General features: G+C 33.3%; 1 protein-coding gene across 1 annotated transcript; it reads left to right on the top strand.

Annotated features, from left to right (window-relative positions):
• The first annotated feature begins 18659 nt into the window (after window positions 1-18659).
• Window positions 18660-20184, top strand: LOC109811043 (desiccation-related protein PCC13-62). Its single transcript, XM_083074643.1, has 3 exons — window positions 18660-18790; window positions 19428-19653; window positions 19810-20184. Exons 1-3 carry the CDS (start codon window positions 18660-18662, stop codon window positions 20182-20184), a joined length of 732 nt encoding a protein of 243 aa, XP_082930769.1.
• The last annotated feature ends 2182 nt before the right edge of the window (window positions 20185-22366 follow it).

A 22366-nucleotide genomic window follows, 5' to 3' on the forward strand; every position in this document is an offset into this window, starting at 1 on the left:
AGAGTAATATATTTAAAAAATTTAAATTATGATGATAATTCTCATAATAAAATTTTGTAGCATTAAAAATATTACGTATTTTTTTATTTTAAAAATTTAAATATACATATAATTGTTCTTCACAAATTTTTGTAGTATGAAACAATCGATAATTTTCTCATTTTCAATTTTGGGATTTTTTTGTGTGTGTAAGTATAGCTAAACAACCACCCACTTATATATTTAAGGTCATAAATAATAGTAAATAATTAAATTTATAAACTTATTTAATATTTCAAAGATTTATCAGTTTTTTAATTTTAAGGATTAATGTTATAATATCTTACAATTTTTTAAGGACTAATTTTTTTATTATATATTAATTCTAATTAGATTATGTTAACCAGCTACATCATCGTACATATAATTTAAAAAAATTCGTAGTTATAACTCACGCTTCCAAACTAAAAAATAATAATAATAAGTGGATATATGGAACCAAATTCTACGATCATTTATTAAAATACGTAAACTTTTTATTTTTATTTTATTTTTTTAATCATATTATTAATTCATACATAGAGGAAAATTGAGTTACTCTATAAAAAATTCTCGCTAAAGTTACTACTTTTAATATATTCCTTGAATCTATTAAATTTTATTAACTCAACAGTTTAATATATTGCTTTTCTCCTCTCAAAAAAAAATATTGCTTTTCTTTTACAATAGCGTGTCCTTGATCCAACAATCATGCAAATTAAATTTTAGAAAAAATGGGATGGTTTTAATTATATGTAATCTAATAGTCAATATTTATTTACTAGTATAAATAGTTTATTTAATGTACAAGATAAACGATTACTTCTTACAAAACTAAAGTTTATATAAAAAATACTTTTGATATATAAATTATATTTTATATTTATAATAATATATTTATATTGTGATATAAATTTATTTTAATTTATAATTATTAATAAAAAAATTAAATTAAATTTACAAATAACATGAAAAAAATATAAGAGGTTAAGTTTTTTCCTGAAAACACTATTGTTGAAGTTATTAGATTTTTATTTTAATCATGATTTATTGAATAAAATAACACTAGGAGAACTTAGTTTTGAAATAATTTGATCATTATTTTGTATATGCAACACATGATGATACGATGATGACTAGAAATGTCAACCGTGAGGTACCTTGTACCAGTGGTATGAAGCTTCTTGTTACTTGTTCCTTCAAATAAATATTTGTTTTTTATTTGTCATCATATTCACATGGGTACTTGCTAAGTAAATACTTGCAAAATTTTTCAATATTTGCAAGTATCCATTGGTATATGTGGATATTTATTAAAAATTTAAAAAATCTTATAAATAATTTTTAAAAAACATTTTGGTAATAATTTTTATTTATTATAATAATTCTTTGAAAATAATAGTTTAAAAATTAAAACTTAAATTATTTAAATATTATACACAATTTTATTAATCATGAATTTTTAATTTAAAAACTAAGGGGTATATTGGATTAGGATTCTAAAAGACTTTTTTAGTTTAAAAAAGTTCTATAAATTTTTAAAAAAATTGTAAGATTTTAATTACTTTTAAGAATTTGTAAGGTTCTACAAGACTTTAAATCAGGATTTTAATAGATTCTATAAGACTTTTAAGTCAGGATTTTAATAGATTCTGCGAGATTTTGTAGAATTTCGTGGATTTTTGACATACGATAAAAGTTCAAGATTTTTTTTTCATACATTCAAATTTAAAAAAGATTCAAAGACATTTTTTTTAATTTTTAATTGCTTTTAATTATTCACTCGCAAAAAAATATTTTTAGTATTAAATTGTAAGATACCATAATGTATTTCCTTTTAAAAATATAAAAAATCCTAATCTCACAATATAAAAATTAAAAAATAAAATTCATCATAAAAAATAAATTAAATAATTATTAAGTCATAAAAAAGAGGAAAGATAACAATAACAAACTCAAGGGAGGAAGATAGATCGTTGTTTTTATACTGAGAGGGTTCTTCCTCCAATTAAGATTCATTCTCATCTTATTCTACTTGCAAAAACCCTAACTCAAATTCATTATATATATATATATATATATATATATATATATATATATATATATATATTGTTCTAATAAATCTAAATTGATCACAAGATCTTGAAGATCTATAATTGATTGTAGAGATCATGATATCAAATTTAACTTTCACCTTTCCTTTTTCTTGATGTGTGCTAAAAAAAATTACTACTCAAAAGTTAAAATTTCAAACATTTTCTTTGTTATATATCTGAGGAATAAACTCAACTAAATAAAGTAAATTAAAAGCAAGTCAATTAAAGAGAACGGATAGAAAAATAGAACAACTCAATGATACTGTCATTTATATACTAGAGTTTCACCAAATAGGGAAATGAAATGAGAACAATAGTACAATATTATATATGAATAGTAATGCAGTATTATTAGTAGAGAAAAAAATGGAAAAGATAAGAGCATAGTAAAAAAAAATGCAAAACTCACTTGAAAATTCTTGAAGCACTTGAAAAGTCACTTCAAACAATCTTCCAAAATCTGATGGGTTCAAATGAGATTATTTTATGAATTTAATATTTATAAATACTACAAAAAAGTCCTTCAAAATCCGTCTAATACAACAATCTTTTAAAATCTTTATATTTTTTAATTCCAATGAATTGTTTTTAAGTTATAAAAAGTATCAAATGAATACTAATGAATTTTAATAGACTCTTTAAAAAACTTTTGAAAATTCAGATTGAATATCACTTTATTATTTTTAAGTGACATAAAATCCTTTAAATACTAACGGATTTTTTTACTAAAAAAAAACTTTTAAAATCCTATAAAATCTTAAACTAATACACTCCCCTTAAAATCAAATTTTGAACATTAGTGATGGAGTTGAAAAGAATACGTCAAAGGATCCTCGCTACGTTGGAGGCACTTCAAAGGGTGGGATAGCTGGCCCCAAGATTTAACGCGGCTGCATACACAAGGCAGGATTCGAACCCCTGACCTTGCTTAAGCGTGGATCAACCCCTACCGCTGAACCACACGCTTGAAGTTATTTTGTATTCGAATTTGATGTTATTATTGTAATTTTGATAGAAAATAAATAAATAAATTATGAACATTAATTCGTTCCAAGATTGCCTCATGCATGGACTATATGTTCCTTGCCAAACCCTTCATAGTATTAAATTGTAAACGAGTAATTAGGTTGGTCCATTTTAAGATTGATAAGTAGTGACACTCAAAACAATTCAAGATCCAATGCTGAATTGAGATTCCACTGGAATGTTGACGTTACACGTAGTTAGAGACAATTATAAAGAACCATATGTGTGTGCATGACAAGGGAGCAATCTTGTGTTAAAGTCCACCAAACTCTAAAATCAACTTGTATAAAGTAGTTTCAAATTAATAAATAATTCTATTATATAGTTATATTAAATACTTGAGTATTGAAATTTCAAAATATATAAATTAGGAATGTGTTTCACGTTTTAAAAAATTATTTTCGAAAATATTGCGAGAATGAAATATTTTCGTCTTGAATATAAATTATAAAAAATATTCATATGTATTATTTATTCTTAGGAATTTATATTACATATTTTCCTTTTTTTTATTATCATGTGAATGGGTGAAAATGTTACACTTCTATGAGAAAGAGTTATTTTATATAATTTCTCACTTTCACTTTATTATAACTCATTTTTTAAATTTGTTAATATTTAATTCAAAATAAAAATTTCCAAAAAAGTAATAATTATTTACCAAATATTTTTAATTGAAAAAATATTTCTAGTAATATAAAAAATTGGTAGTTTAACATGTACACGGACTAAATACTTATTATATAAACAAAATTTATAATGAATTGTGAATATAAATAATATTTTATATATATATATATATATATCAATATATAAATTTTATTAATTTAAAATTCATATATAAATATATTTTTAAACATATATAATTTTATATTTGTGAAAATATTTAATAGTTAGTAAAAAAAATTGTTTTTATTATTGATAAACTATTTTAAGATTATTAAATTTAATTTAGAAATATATATATATATATATATATATATATATATATATATATATATATATATGGTAAATACAAATTGAAATAATAAGAAGTTAAAAAAAACTCCTAAAAACTCATTTGAAAAAAGCACCTAAAATACTATTTTAAAGAGAAATCTCTATAAACCTTTTTATGTCACAAAATAGTCATTTAGACTTAATATATAAGGGTGATTATCATTTAATCCAATAAATTGACATAGTAATTAAATATCTTACATTCATATATTGTATAAACAATCTATTTAATAAAAAATTTCATGTTCAATTTCTATTATATGCGAGAAATTTTTAGGCTAACGAGAATCATATAATACGAATAAGATTAGTATAAATGCATGCTTATTTTACTCATTTCTTACATGTTAATGCACGTTGAATGTAAATTTGCTCTCATATTGCTTTAGTACTCTTCAAAGGAAATAAACATTAATACAAACACCCATAAGAATATCTTCAGGATAAAAGAAAATCTAGGATATAATTTTCAAAAATATAATTTAATCCGTGAGCAAACGCCCCGCAGATGAATGTCAAACATAAACATTAATTACCTGTTCTTTATTAGCCGTACTAGTACTTAGTTGGTACGCAATAATGGCATTGATCGAAATTGACCAAAACAATACATGAACAAACCCTAACAACACCTTTCTTGCATTATATTAAACTTCTTCATTTCTAAAATATACACAAAAATGCTTATACTTTATAAACACCTTATTATTATTATTATTATTATTATTATTATTATTATTTTGCATTTTATATAAAAAAAAAAATTTAGGGTTTAAAATGTATACAGGTGTATGTCAGCTTACTTATTTTTTATAAAAAAATTGGTAGATGTAAGTTAGCAAATCTCATAATTAATTATTGGAAAAATTAGGATGGTAAAAAAAATTATGCGAGACTAATTTTATTATAATGGATTATTGAAATAATGTAATTTTTAGAGTTATTCCAAACACACTCTAATTTTAAATACCTGAATTTATATATTTTTTAAAATTCCATTTGAATTGAAAAAAATACCCTGTACTTGTTTGCTAATTTGTTACTAGGTTTGAAAAATAAAAATCTACGATATTATTGACAAATGAAAGTTAGGTTGGTCTCTATAAATAGATGTTTAAGTGAATGGGAATTTCACTAGCATTGCCATCTAGAAAAGAGATCATAAAACATGGCACTTCACACTCTGTTCATTACTGTTTTGTTAACTTCCTTGGTCCTTCCCTTTCTGGTTACCAGATCTAACTCTTTGGAGACCAATGGCAGTGCAAGCCAAACCGCTGAGAGTGACCTTCTAGAATTTGCCCTAAATTTAGATTTTTTGGAGGCTGAGTTTTTCTTGGTTGGTGCTGAGGGTCGTGGATTGGATGCTTATGCTCCAGAGTTAGCCAACGGAGGACCCCCTCCCATCGGAGGCAGAAGGGCCAATCTGGACCCTGACATAAAAAATGTCACCTTTCAGTTTGGTTTAATAGCAATTGGACATATAAGGTTCTCTCTCTAGTTTCCAACTACAAAATTCACTTTTTTGACATCTTTATTTCAAAAGTAATACCAATATACTCTTCTTAACACAAATTTTTATTAGTTAAAATTTATTAGTTTTATAAAAGTAAAAGAGATTCATTAAGAGTTTAATGGTCATACGTGTTTTCACAGTGTAAAATAATTTTACATTGTTAAATATCAAATAATATTGTTAGATATTAGTATGATTATTTATTTATTTATTATAAAAGTCTACCACTTATCATAAATGATTTGTGATTGAATAATAATATATAAAATTATTTTAAATTATCAATGTGTTGTTTCATTTATTAAATAAGATGTGAAACTACTAAATTTTATAATTTTTAATAAAAAAATTTAACCAATTGAATGAATTGTGCGATAAAATGTGTTATATCAGCATTTCTGTCTTTATTTTAAGAAAACTTGTTGGATCCACTCGAAATTATGGGACTCGAAAAAGATTGATAGCGCTGCCCGAGAAGTAAAATCAACACATGCTGAGTACTTGTGACAAATCTCACGTGGGACGTGGGAGCACTCGAGATAGAATCGAACAAGCAAGTGTTGCTCGAGAATAGTTGAAAAATTGAGACTCTCTCAGAACATGGAGGTTAAGGCAAAACGGTTACCAAAAAATCAATCGAAGAAACAAGAAACGTGGGAAGAGCGGTTAAAGGAAGTTATAATTCAAGACCACGTAGCAAATATAGTGGATAGCGGTTATGAGTTAGAGGCGTACATGCACAGAATTAACCGCTCTTGATTGCTCTATAAATACAAGGATTACGGACCTTTACAGAGGTCGGAAAAACTCATACTTGAATTAGCTTCTGAAGCATTCTCTGCCTACACACACATATGGCTCTCGTGCATAAGATCGTTTTTGGGTATGACTGACTCTCGACCACTTTTATTTTCTCTTTTTAGGAGTAGAAGTAGAATAGTCTTCTTGTTCTTCGTTTAATCACGTAGTGTATTCATATACTTTGATCAATATGTTTTCATGTGTAATGTAATTTGACCATTGTAAGAAATGAACTATGATTTGCATTGCTAATATACGTGTTGTTCATTCTGTGCATTTAAGTATTTACATACATGAACACTATTGCTTGATAATACTTAAAGAATATTTAGAGACAAGCAATTCTTGAAAGTTTCCACTCTGTCTCTGTTCTTTGCACTGTGTTCCAAATACATAAGAACGTTAACATATCTAAATTGAAACATTGATTGTGCTAGTCCGAGTAAAAAGAATCCTTAAAACAAATTCCACCGTAAACAAATTGGCACGCCCGGTGGGACTGTTTAAATCTAACATAATTGGACTAGTTTTGGGTATGTATGTTGCATGAGACTTAGGAGTGGAAGAACAATGTCTACGTCTAATAGAGAAACAGGCACTAACAACAATAATCACGTAGATGTAGAACAAGCAAATTTTAATCCTAATAATGTGACTAATGTAACCAGGGGGCAACGTCTTCATCCCCTGTGTTACTCGAAAACACAGCTAGGCAAACAAATGTTACTCAGGAACTAGCGAATGTCACTAGAGAGTATCCCTGGGGTATGCCACAGAATTGGCGAAATACCCAACCTGTGCATGTCGAAATGCCAATACCGTTAATAGGACCCAATTCACAAATGCATGTATCCCCACAGGGTTATAATCCTGGGCCGAATGGCATGGGTTTTGTTATGCAAGACCCGTATCAACATATAGGAACAAGTCAGGAGGGTTCTTTGATTCGACCAGGGAGTTATGTACCTACGGGTATTAGTAACCAAGCCATGATGACTCTTCGACAACAAATGGACCACAGTAATCATGACATGGTCAATTTGTTGTCGACACAAATGCATAATATTATGACTCCTCTGTATGAATTGATAAATAAAATTGGAGATAAATTAGGAGAGGGGTCACCTTCGAGAGCCATGAGTGGAAATCTGAATGAGATGGAAAATCCTGGGGGGCATGAGAATTTTCATCAGAATGTAGTTCGACCTAATAGAAACCCACAGGATAATTTAGACCAAATAGTAGAGAGGATACTTAATAGACATGGATTCGATGTGGGTCGAAATGAACGCCCCTACTTTGTGTCAGCTTTCCCAGATTATATAACTCAAGTAGAATTACCCCGAGGAATAAAAGTACCGAAGTTTTCAAAATTCACGGGAGAGTTAACTGAGTCAACAGTCGAACACATAGCTAGGTATGGGGTCGAATGTGGGGATTTGGCAAACAATGAGTATTTAAAAATGAAATATTTTCCAAGTTCATTGACTAAGCATGCCTTTACATGGTTCACAACCCTGCCCCCTAATTCGATACACACTTGGGTTCAGTTAGAAGGTAGTTTCCATGAACATTTCTTCCGAGAAGAAACGAAAGTGAGTATAGTTGATTTAATGAACATTAAGAGGGAAAGCCAGGAAACTTTAGATGATTATTTAAATAGGTTCAGGCAATTGAAATCGCGATGTTATACTAATATACCTGAACATGAATTAGTTAGGATCGCAGCAACAGGATTAGATTTCTCGATACGCAAAAAATTAGTAAATGAACAGTTGAGAGATATGGCCTAGTTAACCGAAAAGGTGAGAAGAATCGAACAAATTAAGTTAGAAAAAGAAAGGTTGAGAAAATTTGATAGATTTGTTCGAAAAGAAAAAGTGGCTTATTTAGAAAACTCCGAGCTAAGTGACGATTCTAATTACGAGATTTCGACTGAAGATTTTGAGGTTAACTTAGCAGAGTTACGCCCTGGTCCTATGTATCGGTGTCAAATGTTAAAACCGGGAGATAATGTAGAAGGAAATTCGACTAAGAAATATAGTTTTGATGTGAGTAAGGCAGAAAAGATATTCGATACCTTGCTAAAAGATAAACAGATTATACTCCCAGAGAATCATAAAATTCCACCTTTCGAGCAAAGAAAAGGAAAGAAACTCTGCAAATATCATAATATGTATGGACATTGGACTAACAGTTGTGTGCGTTTCAGGGATTTCATCGAGAAGGCGATTACTGATGGTCGCCTGGCTTTTGAAGAGAAGGAAATGAAGGTGGATGTTGATCCATTTGCTGCCCATACTGGCTACGTTGAACTAGTTTCGATGCCCATCAACATGGTGGAAGTTGCTGCTGAGGACGATGATAGCATTGAGCCCATTTCTGACGAGAAGCTCGAGGAGTTAATGGAGGATTTTGCTAAAGAGCAAGAACCCATATACCCAAAGGAAGGGGATAGTCTGTTGGAGTTTCTGCCGAAGAAAAAAGAAGCTGATAAAGAGGTCATGTTGTGTCCTCGATGCAGTGTTGTCTTCGATAGGGCAGCGGCTAAGGCTTTCGAAGAGTCAGAAATGATGAAGAATTACAAAGCTGAGAAGCTGCGTGAGAAAGCGAAACCCAATGCTAGGTCGAATGCTGGTTTGACCATGAGGCAAGTTCATATGCCTCAATATAATGCCCCAGTTGGGAAGATGGAGATGTATAACTCATCTAGGTTCGGCAATACTTTTGTGCCGAACGCGAATGTACCTGTTGGAAGATGGAATGCACCACCTAGGCCTATAATGGGTCGAGGTAAACAAGTAATGACTAGCATGGGAAACCCGGTACAGGGAAATGCAGGAAAATTTTTGAATTTGACTACGGGGAATGTTAGAATTTCAGCTGGGGGATATGGACGTGGCTTTCGACAGCCATTTAACAACTTAACCAAAACCTAATGGAGGAGGCAGCAAAGGATGCGAAAAACAACCTTTGAAGGTATGGGGGGAAATCGTTTTTCGATTCCAGTTCCTCAAAAAGGGGAGTCCTCTAGAAAGTTCATCGAAGACGATGAAGACATGATAACGGACTGCTTCGAGAGCGGTTTCGAGGATTCTCTGGAAAATATTTGCGGGGTAGTTTCCATTTTACCTTCGGAGTATGCTGGTGCTATGGAATTCGTGAATGAACAAGAGGATATCAACAGGGAAGACGTTTTCGAGGACCCCAATTATGAGTCCAAGATTATATGGGTCAATCAAATCTCGAGGGTTGTACCCAAGTTCAACTCAGCTGTGTTTGACTCTCCCACCGAGGAAATGAAAGGACACCTCAAGCCCCTGTTGCTAACTTTGATGATTGAGGGGCAGGAGGTGAATAAGGTTTTAGTCGATGGAGGCGCCGCTGTGAATATCCTGCCCAAAACAATGTTGAAAAGGTTTGGGAAATCTCTGGCTGATTTAAAGCCTCAAAACATCATGATCTCGGACTACGTAGGAAAGTCCTCACATCCTGAAGGTATGATTTTGTTGGATGTGCAGATTGGGAGTGTGAAGAGGACTACTATGTTTATAGTGACGCCATCGAAGGCAATTTTAATGTCCTACTAGGTCGAGAATGGATACATGGGGTAGGTGCTGTTCCTTCCACGGTTCACCAGAGGATTTTCTTCTGGAATGAAGATGAAGGGTTGGAGGTTCTCGAGGCTGATCAGAAGACTTATGAAGTTGGCATGTATTTTGCTGATCAACAACTGACAGCATTTGCCAAGACCAAACCATTCGACGCCTACAATTCTGGGGTGATGGATGAAGAGGAAGGCGTCAAGAAAACCTTTTGTTGGGACGTGAAGAGAGGATTCGTGATTCGAGCCGAAAATAATTCGGCTCCACTGGATGCATGAAGGACGAAGATCCTTACTCGAGCTTCTTAACTCGAATATCGGCCTACATGGCCGATTAAACGGCCAACTTGGCCGAGAAAGATCAATTTGACAATGAGGTTAGCACGGCCATTTTGGCCGAAGAAAAACAAAAAAAGAAAGAAGAGATGGATTTCGAGTCAATAAAGAAAAAAGAAAAACAAAAGAGAAAAGAAAAGGACTTCGAAATCGAAAAGAAGAATGAAGAAAAACAAAAAACAGAAAATCAAAGAGACCAAGGAGTCTCAGATAAAAATGAAAAGCAAAAGGAAAAACAGACCTAGAGATCGAAAGGACAAAAGAAGGTAAAGAGCAAGAGCTAGAACTCAAACTGGACTGCATTTTTGATGATTCACCTTTGGGGTTCGAGAGGGCCACTAATGAAGAACATAAGTTAGAATCCCAAGATCCTCTCGAAGAGGTTAATCTGGGGACTATCGAAAATAAGCGAATCACTTACATTAGCAAGTTCTTGCAAGGGGAGCTGAAAGAGGAGATAATTCGAATGTTGCATGAATACAAAGATTGCTTTGCATGGGATTATGATGAAATGTCAGGACTAGATCGAGAATTGGTGGAGCATAGGCTACCAATGATCCCAGGAAAGAAACCCGTGAAGCAAAGTCCTCGAAGATTTGCTCCTGAAGTGATCGAGAAAATCAAGGGGGAAATTGAGAGATTGCTGAAGGCAAAGTTCATCAGAACTTCGAGATACCCTGACTGGATCTCGAATATAGTGCCGGTTATAAAGAAAAACGGGAAACTCAGAGTTTGTATTGACTTTCGAGATCTCAACATGGCAACTCCCAAGGATGAGTACCCTATGCCCATTGCTGAAAATATGATAGATGCCGCTGCAGATAATGAAATTATGAGTTTGTTAGATGGTTATTCTGGGTATAACCAAATTTATATTGCAGCTAACGATGTATCGAAAACTGCTTTTCGATGTCCAGGTGCCTTAGGCGTCTATGAATGGGTGATGATGCCATTTGGACTAAAAAATGCTGGTGCTACTTATCAGAGGGCAATGAATTTAATATTCCATGATCTAATTGGTAAGTTTGTACAAGTATATATTGATGACATAATTGTTGGGTCGAAACAAAAAGAGGATCACCTAAGCCATTTAAAATTATCTTTCGAGAGAATGAGAAAACATGGTTTGAAAATGAATCCACTAAAATGTGCTTTTGGTGTTACAGCAGGAGAATTTCTAGGGTTTATCATACACCAGAAAGGAATTGAAGTAAATCAAAACAAGACGAAAGCTATCATGGAGACTAAATCTCCATCGAACAAGAAGGAACTTCAATCTCTCCTAGGTAAAGTAAACTTTCTACGAAGATTCATATCGAACTTGTCTGGTAAAACTAAAGTGTTTTCTCCTCTTTTACGCTTAAAAAAGGAGCAAGAATTTCGATGGCATGAAGAGCACCAGAAAGCGTTCGATGATATCAAAGGTTACTTGGCCCATCCTCCAGTGCTTGCACCAATCTCTGAAGGGAAGCAACTGAAGTTGTATATTTCAACTAATGATTCGACTATTGCGGGCATGCTGGCGCAAAATGATGAACATGGCATCGAGAGAGTCATTTACTATTTAAGTCGAATGTTAGTTGGAGCAGAGATTAGATATACCCCTTTAGAGAAATTATGTTTAAGTCTTTATGTTGCTTGTACAAAGTTGAAGTACTATATTAGGACTCGTGATGTTGTAATATTTTGTCGAAGTAATGTGATTAAATATATGTTGTGTAAACCTATATTGCATTCTCGAGTCGGTAAATGGGCACTTGCATTAACAGAGTATTCATTAACTTTCGAGCCGTTAAAATCAATTAAGGGGCAAATAATTGCAGACTTTCTCGCTGATCACTCGAGAGAAACAAAGGATGTTCTATACTTAACTACAAAACCTTGGCAATTATATTTTGATGGCTCTAAACACGGATCAGGCACTGGCATAGGCCTTTTAATTATATCCCCCGAAGGGTTCCCGACTAAATTATCATTTGCAACGAACAAAAAGTACTCGAACAATGAAACTGAGTATCAGGCATTAATAACAGGGCTTGAAATCCTTGAAGAATTGGGCGCTCGAAATGTATTGATTCGAGGTGATTCGCAATTAGTCATCAAGCAATTAACACGAGAATATAAATGTTTAAATGAAAAGTTAATTGAAGCTAAAACTCGAGTTGTTCAATTGCTTAACACTTTTGATGAAGTTGAATTACAACATATTCTTCGAAGTTCAAATGCTATTGCAAATAAGTTAGCCCAAACGGCCTCAGGATATAAAGTGAGTAAAGAATGTTTTGAGCGTCTATCGCTTATAGAAGGTGAGTTAATACCTTATTTAGGGATGTCAATTCTAAATGTTGGTTCCTCGAGTCAACAAGACTGGAGAAGAGAATTAATCGAATATTTGCAAAACCCCAATTCAAAGGTCGAGAGGAAAACTAAACTTCAAGCTCTCAATTATGTCTTGTTAAACAACGAGTTATATAAGAAAGGTTTCGACGGGGTTTTATTTAAATGCTTGGGAAATCATGAAAGCTATATAGCCATGGCAGAAACACATGAAGGTATTTGCGGAGCACACCAAGCTGGGCAAAAGATGAAGTGGGTTCTGTCGAGAAAAGGTGTGTATTGGCCATCTATGATTAAGGATTGTATCGAATTTGCCAAAAGCTGTGAAGAGTGTCAGAAACATGGACCAATACAAAAGGTACCAGTAAGTGAATTACATTCAATCATCAAACCTTGGCCATTTCGAGGTTGGGCAATGGATTTAATTGGACAAATACATCCACCTTCCTCGAAAAACCATAAATATATATTGGTGGCTATAGATTATTTTACGAAATGGGTTGAAGCTATTCCTTTAAAAGACGTTGAGCAAAAAGACATTATTGATTTTGTTGAAGATCACATTATTACGAGGTTTGGGATTCCCCAAACAATCACTACTGACCAAGGTACTGTGTTTACAGGTCGGAAAGTTGCTCAATATGATGAGTCTAGGGGAATTAAGTTGATAACTTCGACCCCATATTATGCGCAAGCAAATGGTCAAGTTGAGGCTGCTAATAAAGTGGTAATTGGACTAATCAAAAAACATATATCGAATAAGCCTCGAAGTTGGCATGAAACATTGGTCCAAGTTCTATGGGCTTACAGGAATTCACCTCGAGATGCCACAAGGACTTCTCCATATAAATTGGTGTATGGACATGAGGCCATCCTTCCTATCGATATTAATTTACAATCAATTCACATACAAAAACAAAATGAATTACCTTCCGAGGATTATTGGAATTTAATGTATGATGAGTTGATTTCTTTAGAAGAAGAAAGGCTAATTGCGTTGCAAAATCTGGTTCAACAAAAAGAAAAAATCGAGAAATCGTATAATAAGAAAGTGAAAATGCAGCGTTTTCGAGTCGGGGATTTAGTCTTAAAAATCATCCTAACCATAGATCAGAAATCTCGATATTTAGGGAAGTGGTCATATAATTGGGAAGGTCCTTTTGTAGTCGAACAAGTATATTCAAGTAATGCATATGTGATTAGGGAGTTAAATTCGAGTGCAAGCAAAGTAATAAATGGAAAATACTTAAAATGCTTTCACCTGAGGATGGAATGTTAATTGTTCGATACAAGTTAAAAAATAAATGAAAAGAACTGAGGATAAGACAAGAAAATCTATTTATTACAGAATTTGGACTTAAAATCCTTGAAAGCTTTATAGGTATCGTCCAAACTTTTTCTTCGAGAACGACATTGGGCTTCTAGGTGCTTCTTCTGCTCCAAGGCCTTAGCAAGTTTAGAAGAAATCAATTTGCCCTCCTCCTTAAGGCTCGTTTGACGCTGTTTGATTTCTTGACTCTGAACCTTGACAGCATCTTTCTTGGAGCGAGTCTTATCCAATTCATGCTGCATAGCCTTAATAGTAGTCTCGATATCTATTTCTTCCTTTTGCAATTGTTGCAAAGAGGAAATCATCTCTGCCGTTGAATCCTTGAGGGAGATCAAGTCATCACGGAGTTTTTCGAGCTTAGCCCTATCTTCCTCGTTTTCAAATTCGACCTGAGCCACTTCTTGATGAGCGTTAGACCATTGAGTTCGAAGGTCCCATGCTAGACTAAAAGGCTTGACGAATTCTTGCAGCTCAGAATGGACCTCAGGAGGAAGGTTCGAATAACACAGTAAATCGTCCATCATTTGTTGAACCTCTGCCTTGAACCCATGAATAAGGAAAGCTTGATCAAGGTCCTCAACATAAGCCTTTGATCGAAAAGAATTAAGCAAAGGTTGATACGATGGGGTCTCAGAAACTTGCTCAACATTTTTTCCTTTCTCCTTCTCCGTTTCAGAAGGATCATTGGTCCAATTATCCAAGACTTCAAAAATACTGGAGATATCTTCATCTCCATCGTTGAAAAAGCTCATCAAATCGAAATCCGGAGAGGGAACTGATGAAAGCCCTTGGATCGAAGAAGTAGGACCACCTTGAGTTGAAGGGGAAGTAGTGAACGGTCTTGGAGACTCAGTTGAACCTAAACAAAAGAAATATATGAGGTTTTCATTAAGGCACAATCACACAAGAGTTAAGTTGAAAAGAGATATACCCTTATTCGGGCTGAAAGGGGGTTGCAACTCGAAGGAAGGTTCACCTTGTGCCGAATTCTCTTGATTCTGCGCGGTAGGGTCAGACTCAACCGTCCTGGTCTCTTCGATTTGAGGAGGTATTTCGATTGAAGCTACCACAGAGGCAATTTCAACGACGTTCAACTGGGTTGGAGTTAGCTGCATACAAAATTAGAGGTTAGAAAATCGAAGCAAGGAGGTTAAAGGCCTAGAGTTAGAGATTGAACTTGAGGAGTCGCTGCAGTCACCAGAGGCACATCCTTCGGCAACTCTCGAGACATTTCTTGAGAGGAATCTAACTGGATGATCTCAGTGTCCTATTATGTGTTAATGTTAAGTCAAAAATATGGAAGACATAAGGAAATATGCATGAAAAAAAAAAAAAAAAAAAAAAAGCGAAATACCTTCGGAACGGACTTCATGGCGTCTTTGAGTAGTTTCTCACCAACAGGCTTGGGGGGTTTCTTGGAAAGAGACACGACCATTTTGCCTTTTCCTTTGTCTGGTTTCTTCGTAGTCGAGATCTGACAACAAAGATAATGAATTGGTTATAAAGTGCGAATGAGAAAACAACTTCAATATTTTGACAATTCACTTACGGTCTTAGTGCTGTCAGACCCTACTTTTTGTTTTTTCGAGGTCTCAATGCTCTGCCAGAGAAATCAAGATTTAAGGAAGGTAAGACAAATATTTCGAGTTTAAAGAAAGAGAGAAGTCTAAAAGAAATGTACCTTAGAGCGAAGTGAGACCTTTTCAGCGGCAGTCTTTCTTTTTCGACTTTTCTTTGAAGACTCCATGTCTTCATCGTCCTCACTTGCCCACTCGGGAGTTTGCTCAGCATGTTGTGGAACACGCTGAGGTATGGCAACTACAAAATTCGAGGAAAGAGTTGAGACCAGTTAAAACAAACTCGAAAAGAAATATGGAAAAAGGAAAGACATTTACCAGGAGGAGGGTTAACATTATTGACCCAACATAATGGACACCATTTGCTTCGAGGAAAATCGTACACGGAACACCTCGCGTAGGTAACTCGATTCTTTACAGGAATCTCTTTGCGCTCAAGGTAAAACGGATCAAGTGTTTTCACCCAAGGAGGGTGAGATAAATGTTTAACTAGACCAAAAAGAGCATTTGGAAGAGGAGGTATATGTTTTGGACAAAATTTTTCGAAATCAGTTTTACCTTGAGGGTTTATTACCTTTTTCGCGCGGATATTCCGTTGTACCATTTTCGATAAGGATACCGAAGCGTCAAAGATGGTTCGGTGCACATTATCAGGTCGATAACAAACTTTAAAAAATTGTTCAAATTGATAAATTATAAGCTGGTTCTTGAAAGTACCTGATTGCTTGGGCCCCTACGAACAAGAGAGAGGAGAATTAATCAGCTTCTTCAGAAAAATATCAAAATTAAGAAGTCTATCTACACAGTAGTCACACCACCATCGAAGGTAGCATCTGGAGGTTAAGAAAGAGGGTAAAAAATTGCATGGTGTAAGAGTTAGTTCTTTGCAGGGTCGAAGGACAAGGTCTAGAAGTTCTTCATAGTTCCCTTTCTCGACACAGATATCAGCATCGATGCTCTCCTTGCGTCGAAGAGGAAGAGGTTTCATTTGACAAAGACCAAATTGTCTAGTAAAGAGTTGCGGTTGATATGGGTAGACTCTCACATCCTTTTGTCGCATTCCTGATATAATAATATCCCAAGAGAGAATCCTAGACCACATCTCGAGAGCATCAGGCGTTATATTCCAAACTTGGTTAGTGCCGCGAAGCCATGATGGACCAGATAAAGTATGTCGAATAAAAGGGGCGAGTTCTTCAGAAAATTCAGAAAAACTAAGGATAGCGCGGATATACACTGCGAAGTTGTCAATCAAACGCTTACGAGGAGTTAGAGTTGTTAGTCGAGCGCCCTCGAATTCGTAGGAGGGAGCAAAAGATGAAGAAAGAGACAGTTTCTTCTCGAAAATGGCATTGAGTCATAATTGGAGCAACCACAGCGGACCAGAGAGATTTCGAGGCCCAGATTCACGAGAAAGGCTTTCCGATGCCTCATCGAGACAAGTATACAAGGAGGCCAAGAGAAGTTTACTCAGTCAGATTTTCTTTTTTAAATGAAGAGCTTGAGCAAGAACGTAGTAATATTTGGGAACTTGAAGTGAGGGGGTACAAAAGACACAAGCTGATAACCAATACATTAAAAATGCTATATGTTCAGAAGGCGAGACAGTAGAACCAGGTTGCCCCATATGAGCGTTGATGAAAGCTAAATAAGTTTTCTTATCCCAAGTAATCGAAAGCTCATTCATCGAAATCTCCTCTTCGAAAGCACCAGGGTAAAATCTTTCCCCAACAGGGGACAAACCAGTGATTGCAGCTATATCTAACAAGGTGAGGCCAACAAAACCACAAGGGAATTCGAAAGCTTTAGTTTCTCGATTCCAAAAGAAAATGGCTGATAGCAACATCTGAGGGTCGAAAAAGTGCAGGTCGAACTTAGCTAATTGGATAAAATCAAGTATACCCGTCTCAGACCAAGAAGTTTCCATTGCGTTTTCTACCCGAAGTAACCATTGGAAGTGCCTATCTTTAACAGGGGGAAAAGCCCTAAATATCTTGGTTGTGTCATTAAACAAGGTAAGATCTATCTTGGCAGAATGGATGAACGGGAGGGTAGAGTCATCTTCAGGTAATAAAGTATTGCCAAATTTTTTCTTATTTTGCCCTACAAACAGACCTAAGAAAGCATGTACATCTCCGTTCTCAAGAGAGAAAGGGAGCAATACCTGGGATTGGAAGATTTTCAGACTTGCTTCTTCCATGCCAGGAATAGGGACAAAGGTTTCATCCCCATCAAGAATTTTTTGAACTTCAGCATTAGCTATTAGCAAGGGAACCGCTTGAGTAGGAGCCATGGTGGTAGCAGCGGTAGTGGTCAAAACAGGAGATGTCGTCTGGACAGGAGTTGATGCAGAGGCGGTAACAGGAGAAGCCGTAGAAACTATAGCAGCAGAGCTAGAGGCAGCGGAGGAGGCCATTGAAAGAAGAAAGCAGGGAACTTGGCAAGATAAGAGAACGAAAGAACGCAGAGTTCGCCGGAGAAGAGGAGCGGAGACGGAGTAGTGAACCTTAGGCGCGAAGAAAGACAATAGTAAAAGTGGTTTTACGTAAGGTAAAAAAAAAAAAAAGGTCTTAATGGGCTTAAGGTGAATGAGCCCATAAATGAAATTCAAATTAAATGATTGTAACAGCCGCCAAAATATTTTGGTAACAGAAAAGGAATAGAAAACACGAGCCGTCTTTGCCATTAATATCAATTCAACGGTCATATACATTAAATGCAAAATCCAAATACGAGTCAGATTAGGGTATCATCGAAAGAAGTATGCCTCAAGTAATCCATAGGAACTCAACTTGCTATATCAGCATACATATCAAGATCGAATTCCTAGGGGGGCACTTGTTGGATCCACTCGAAATTATGGGACTCGAAAAAGATTGATAGCGCTGCCCGAGAAGTAAAATCAACACATGCTGAGTACTTGTGACAAATCTCACGTGGGACGTGGGAGCACTCGAGATAGAATCGAACAAGCAAGTGTTGCTCGAGAATAGTTGAAAAATTGAGACTCTCTCAGAACATGGAGGTTAAGCCAAAACGGTTACCAAAAAATCAATCGAAGAAACAAGAAACGTGGGAAGAGCGGTTAAAGGAAGTTATAATTCAAGACCACGTAGCAAATATAGTGGATAGCAGTTATGAGTTAGAGGCGTACATGCACAGAATTAACCGCTCTTGATTGCTCTATAAATACAAGGATTACGGACCTTTACAGAGGTCGGAAAAACTCATACTTGAATTAGCTTCTGAAACATTCTCTGCCTACACACACATATGGCTCTCGTGCACAAGTTCGTTTTTGGGTATGACTGACTCTCGACCACTTTTATTTTCTCTTTTTAGGAGTAGAAGTAGAATAGTCTTCTTGTTCTTCGTTTAATCACGTAGTGTATTCATATACTTTGATCAATATGTTTTCATGTGTAATGTAATTTGACCATTGTACGAAATGAACTATGATTTGCATTGCTAATATACGTGTTGTTCATTCTGTGCATTTAAGTATTTACATACATGAACACTATTGCTTGATAATACTTAAAGAATATTTAGAGACAAGCAATTCTTGAAAGTTTCCATTCTGTCTCTGTTCTTTGCACTGTATTCCAAATACATAAGAACGTTAACATATCTAAATTGAAACATTGATTGTGCTAGTCCGAGTAAAAAGAATCCTTAAAACAAATTCCACCGTAAACAGAAAACAACCTATGATTTGATGGTTTTGGGATCAAATGCTCCTAAGAAAAAGGAAAGAGTTGAAAAGTTGCACAAATGTTCATTGCAGGGGCATAGAGAACTTAGTAGAAGGTATCCCTAGGCCATTATTGAATATAAGTAAGGAAGTGTTTGCAGACATCATGAATCAAGCGTTTGGAAGAACTTTGGTCCCAGCTTTCGACCCCTATGCCAATTCCATCAACTTCCTACTTGCGTGTTACGTGATTCCTTATGTTGGCCTCACTGGCCTGGTCGGAGCCACTCCAACGTTGCAAAATGAGACATACAAGTCGGTAAGGGTTAAAAGTTTAAAACAATGTATTAACAAAATAGTTTTTATAAAGTAAAAAATATACATATGTTCACAAAATAAACCTCATATGTTAGCTAGTAAAGATATCTAACATATATATTTTATGACCCAATTATATATATATATATATGTGCAGATTGTTGCTGGCATTCGAGGAGTAGAGGCTGGCGAAGATGCAGTTTTTCGAGCACTTTTATTTGAACGTAGGAACATTCTAGTGAGTCCATATGCAGTGACTGTGGCAGAGTTCACAAATCGTATTTCAGACCTAAGAAATAGGTTAGGTAGAGAAGGAATAAAAGATGAGGGTGTTGTTGTTCCTCCATCGGAAGGTGCTGAGGGCAAAGTTTCAGGTAATGTGCTTTCTGCTGACAAATATTCACTTTCATATCCAAGGAGTATAGAAGAAATATTGAGGATAATATATGGAGGTAATGCAAGTGTCCCCGGTGCCTTCTTCCCTAGAGGAGCAAATGGTCGTCTTGCCCAATCTTACTCTCTTGCAACATAACAAACTATCTCTTCAAACTTTCTTATGTTTCTCTTTCGCTGCATTTTATAATTAAATAAGCAATATGTGTAGATGTTGCATTAAACTGATTATCATAATACAACAAAATGCCCTTATTTTAAACTAAAGATCTGCGTCTAATATTACTATATACATTGCGTAGGCACCAATCACAGGTTTTTTTGGTGCCTCACAAGTACTTCAAAATCTTTAAGGCAGATCCGATTTAATTAATGACCAGAAAAATTATTTATAAAAATAGCTAATATGAGTAATATATATATATAAAGAAAAGTTCAAATGATATTAGTATAACTTTTATCAACTATTATATTGTTTAGTATAAAGTTATTGAATTATATACAAGTCCTATTATTTGATTCTCTATATATATTAAACAATTTAATTGTGTTTAAATTGGTATTATGCAAAACTTATGAAGTGAAACTCTTCCTCTCATAATCAAACATTCTCAAAGTGATTTTTATTATATTTTAAAATACATTAATTCTGTAATAACTAAAAAATAAAGAAAGAAAAGATAGAGAAGAAAGAGAAAAATAATATTTCAAAACTAAAAGATTTAAATATAATTATGATTTCTATAATAAATCATTTTTCTTATTGTATCCTTGTAAAATTATTATTTTTAAAAGTTCCTAGTAAAAAAATTATTTAGTCCTTCTTATTTTCTTTTAGTCATTATAAAATATCTATTCTGTCATTTTAGTCTTTATAATATTTTATTTATTTTGAGTTAGTTCCTTTGAAACAAAAGTAGTAAAGACTAAAAGTAAAATATTCACGACAAAAAAGAAAAAAATAATTAAGTATACTATAAGAACTTAAATAAAATAATAAAGAGAAAAATGAAAAGTAAAAATTTTACAACATCTATTTTAAAAAATAATTTACAAGGAACGAAATAAAATACGGTACTAAAAGTATATTTAAGTTAAAAAAAAATTAAAAATTAAAACATTATTTTTTTTATATGTGATGGATAATTGAATAATAAATAAAATAGATTAGATTTTTTTACATAAATATTTAGAGGATACAAATGATTAATGAATTGATTTATTATAATCTAACTAAAAAAGTTTCGATCCATTCATTTGCTATTTCTAGTTCAAAATGAAATACTTGTATAGTGTATAGACTATCATTTAATTGGTTTTTTTTTTTTTTTCCAAACTTTCAACTGAACTTCACTCATGAATGTGGAAGAAGTTGAGTAGTGTTCCTAAGTTCAAACATGGTAACTAAATAAAACGGTGTAAAATTCCTCTAAAAATTATATCCGTAATGGATACTTAAAAAGATCCTTGTCACTTTGCCAATATGCCTATTCCACTTGGGCTATCCCGCTATAGTTATCTGGACTCTTGTTGCTTCTAATTAGTGGCATCTTACCAAGGACATCTTTTAATTTAAAATTAGCCTATATAACTCGATTTGTAAAAGTTCACCCAATTTAATTTTTTCAAAATATTTTTATCATAGTTTTAAAAAAATAAAAAAATTTATGTATAATATAATTATAACTTATAGAAAAATATACTTCATTTTTTTTTCTACTACAAGCATTTTTAGTAAAATTTATTCAAACCCTCCGATTCTAACCTACAACCTATAAAAATTTAACTCGCTAAATTTATAATATTTCAACTGTTTCATGATATATTTTTTTAAGGTAATACACATTTCTGAAGAAAATTATTAATTACACGAATTACAATGATTGAATATCTTTATTTGACAAATATATCTTTATTAGAATAAAGTTAAAGAGAAAAAGAGAAAATAGGCCTTGCGAAATCATCATGTGTTGTAAATTTGTTGGCTTGAAAAACCATACCAGTATTTTAATTAGTTAATAATGTAAAATTATTTTATATGAACAATGCATGATCGTTAAATTATTATAATGTCAAGTTTAAAAGTTGTTATACTATTAACCAATTAAAAATCATAAATCACGATAAATGTGACTTTTGAATCAATTTCTATTTATAAAAAACAAACAGCTATTTTATGTGATTTTATGAATTTTTCTTCAACAAGAAAAATTCTAGAAAATTTTTAACTTTTTATCTAATATAATTTTTATTTATCATATTATTTGAGTTAAATTATAGTATTTTAAAATAAATTATCAATAAATAAAAATATTATGTTA

Source organism: Cajanus cajan, chromosome 5 (genome assembly GCF_000230855.2).
Source record: "Cajanus cajan strain Asha chromosome 5, NIPB_CcT2T_4, whole genome shotgun sequence".
Lineage (NCBI taxonomy): Eukaryota > Viridiplantae > Streptophyta > Magnoliopsida > Fabales > Fabaceae > Cajanus > Cajanus cajan.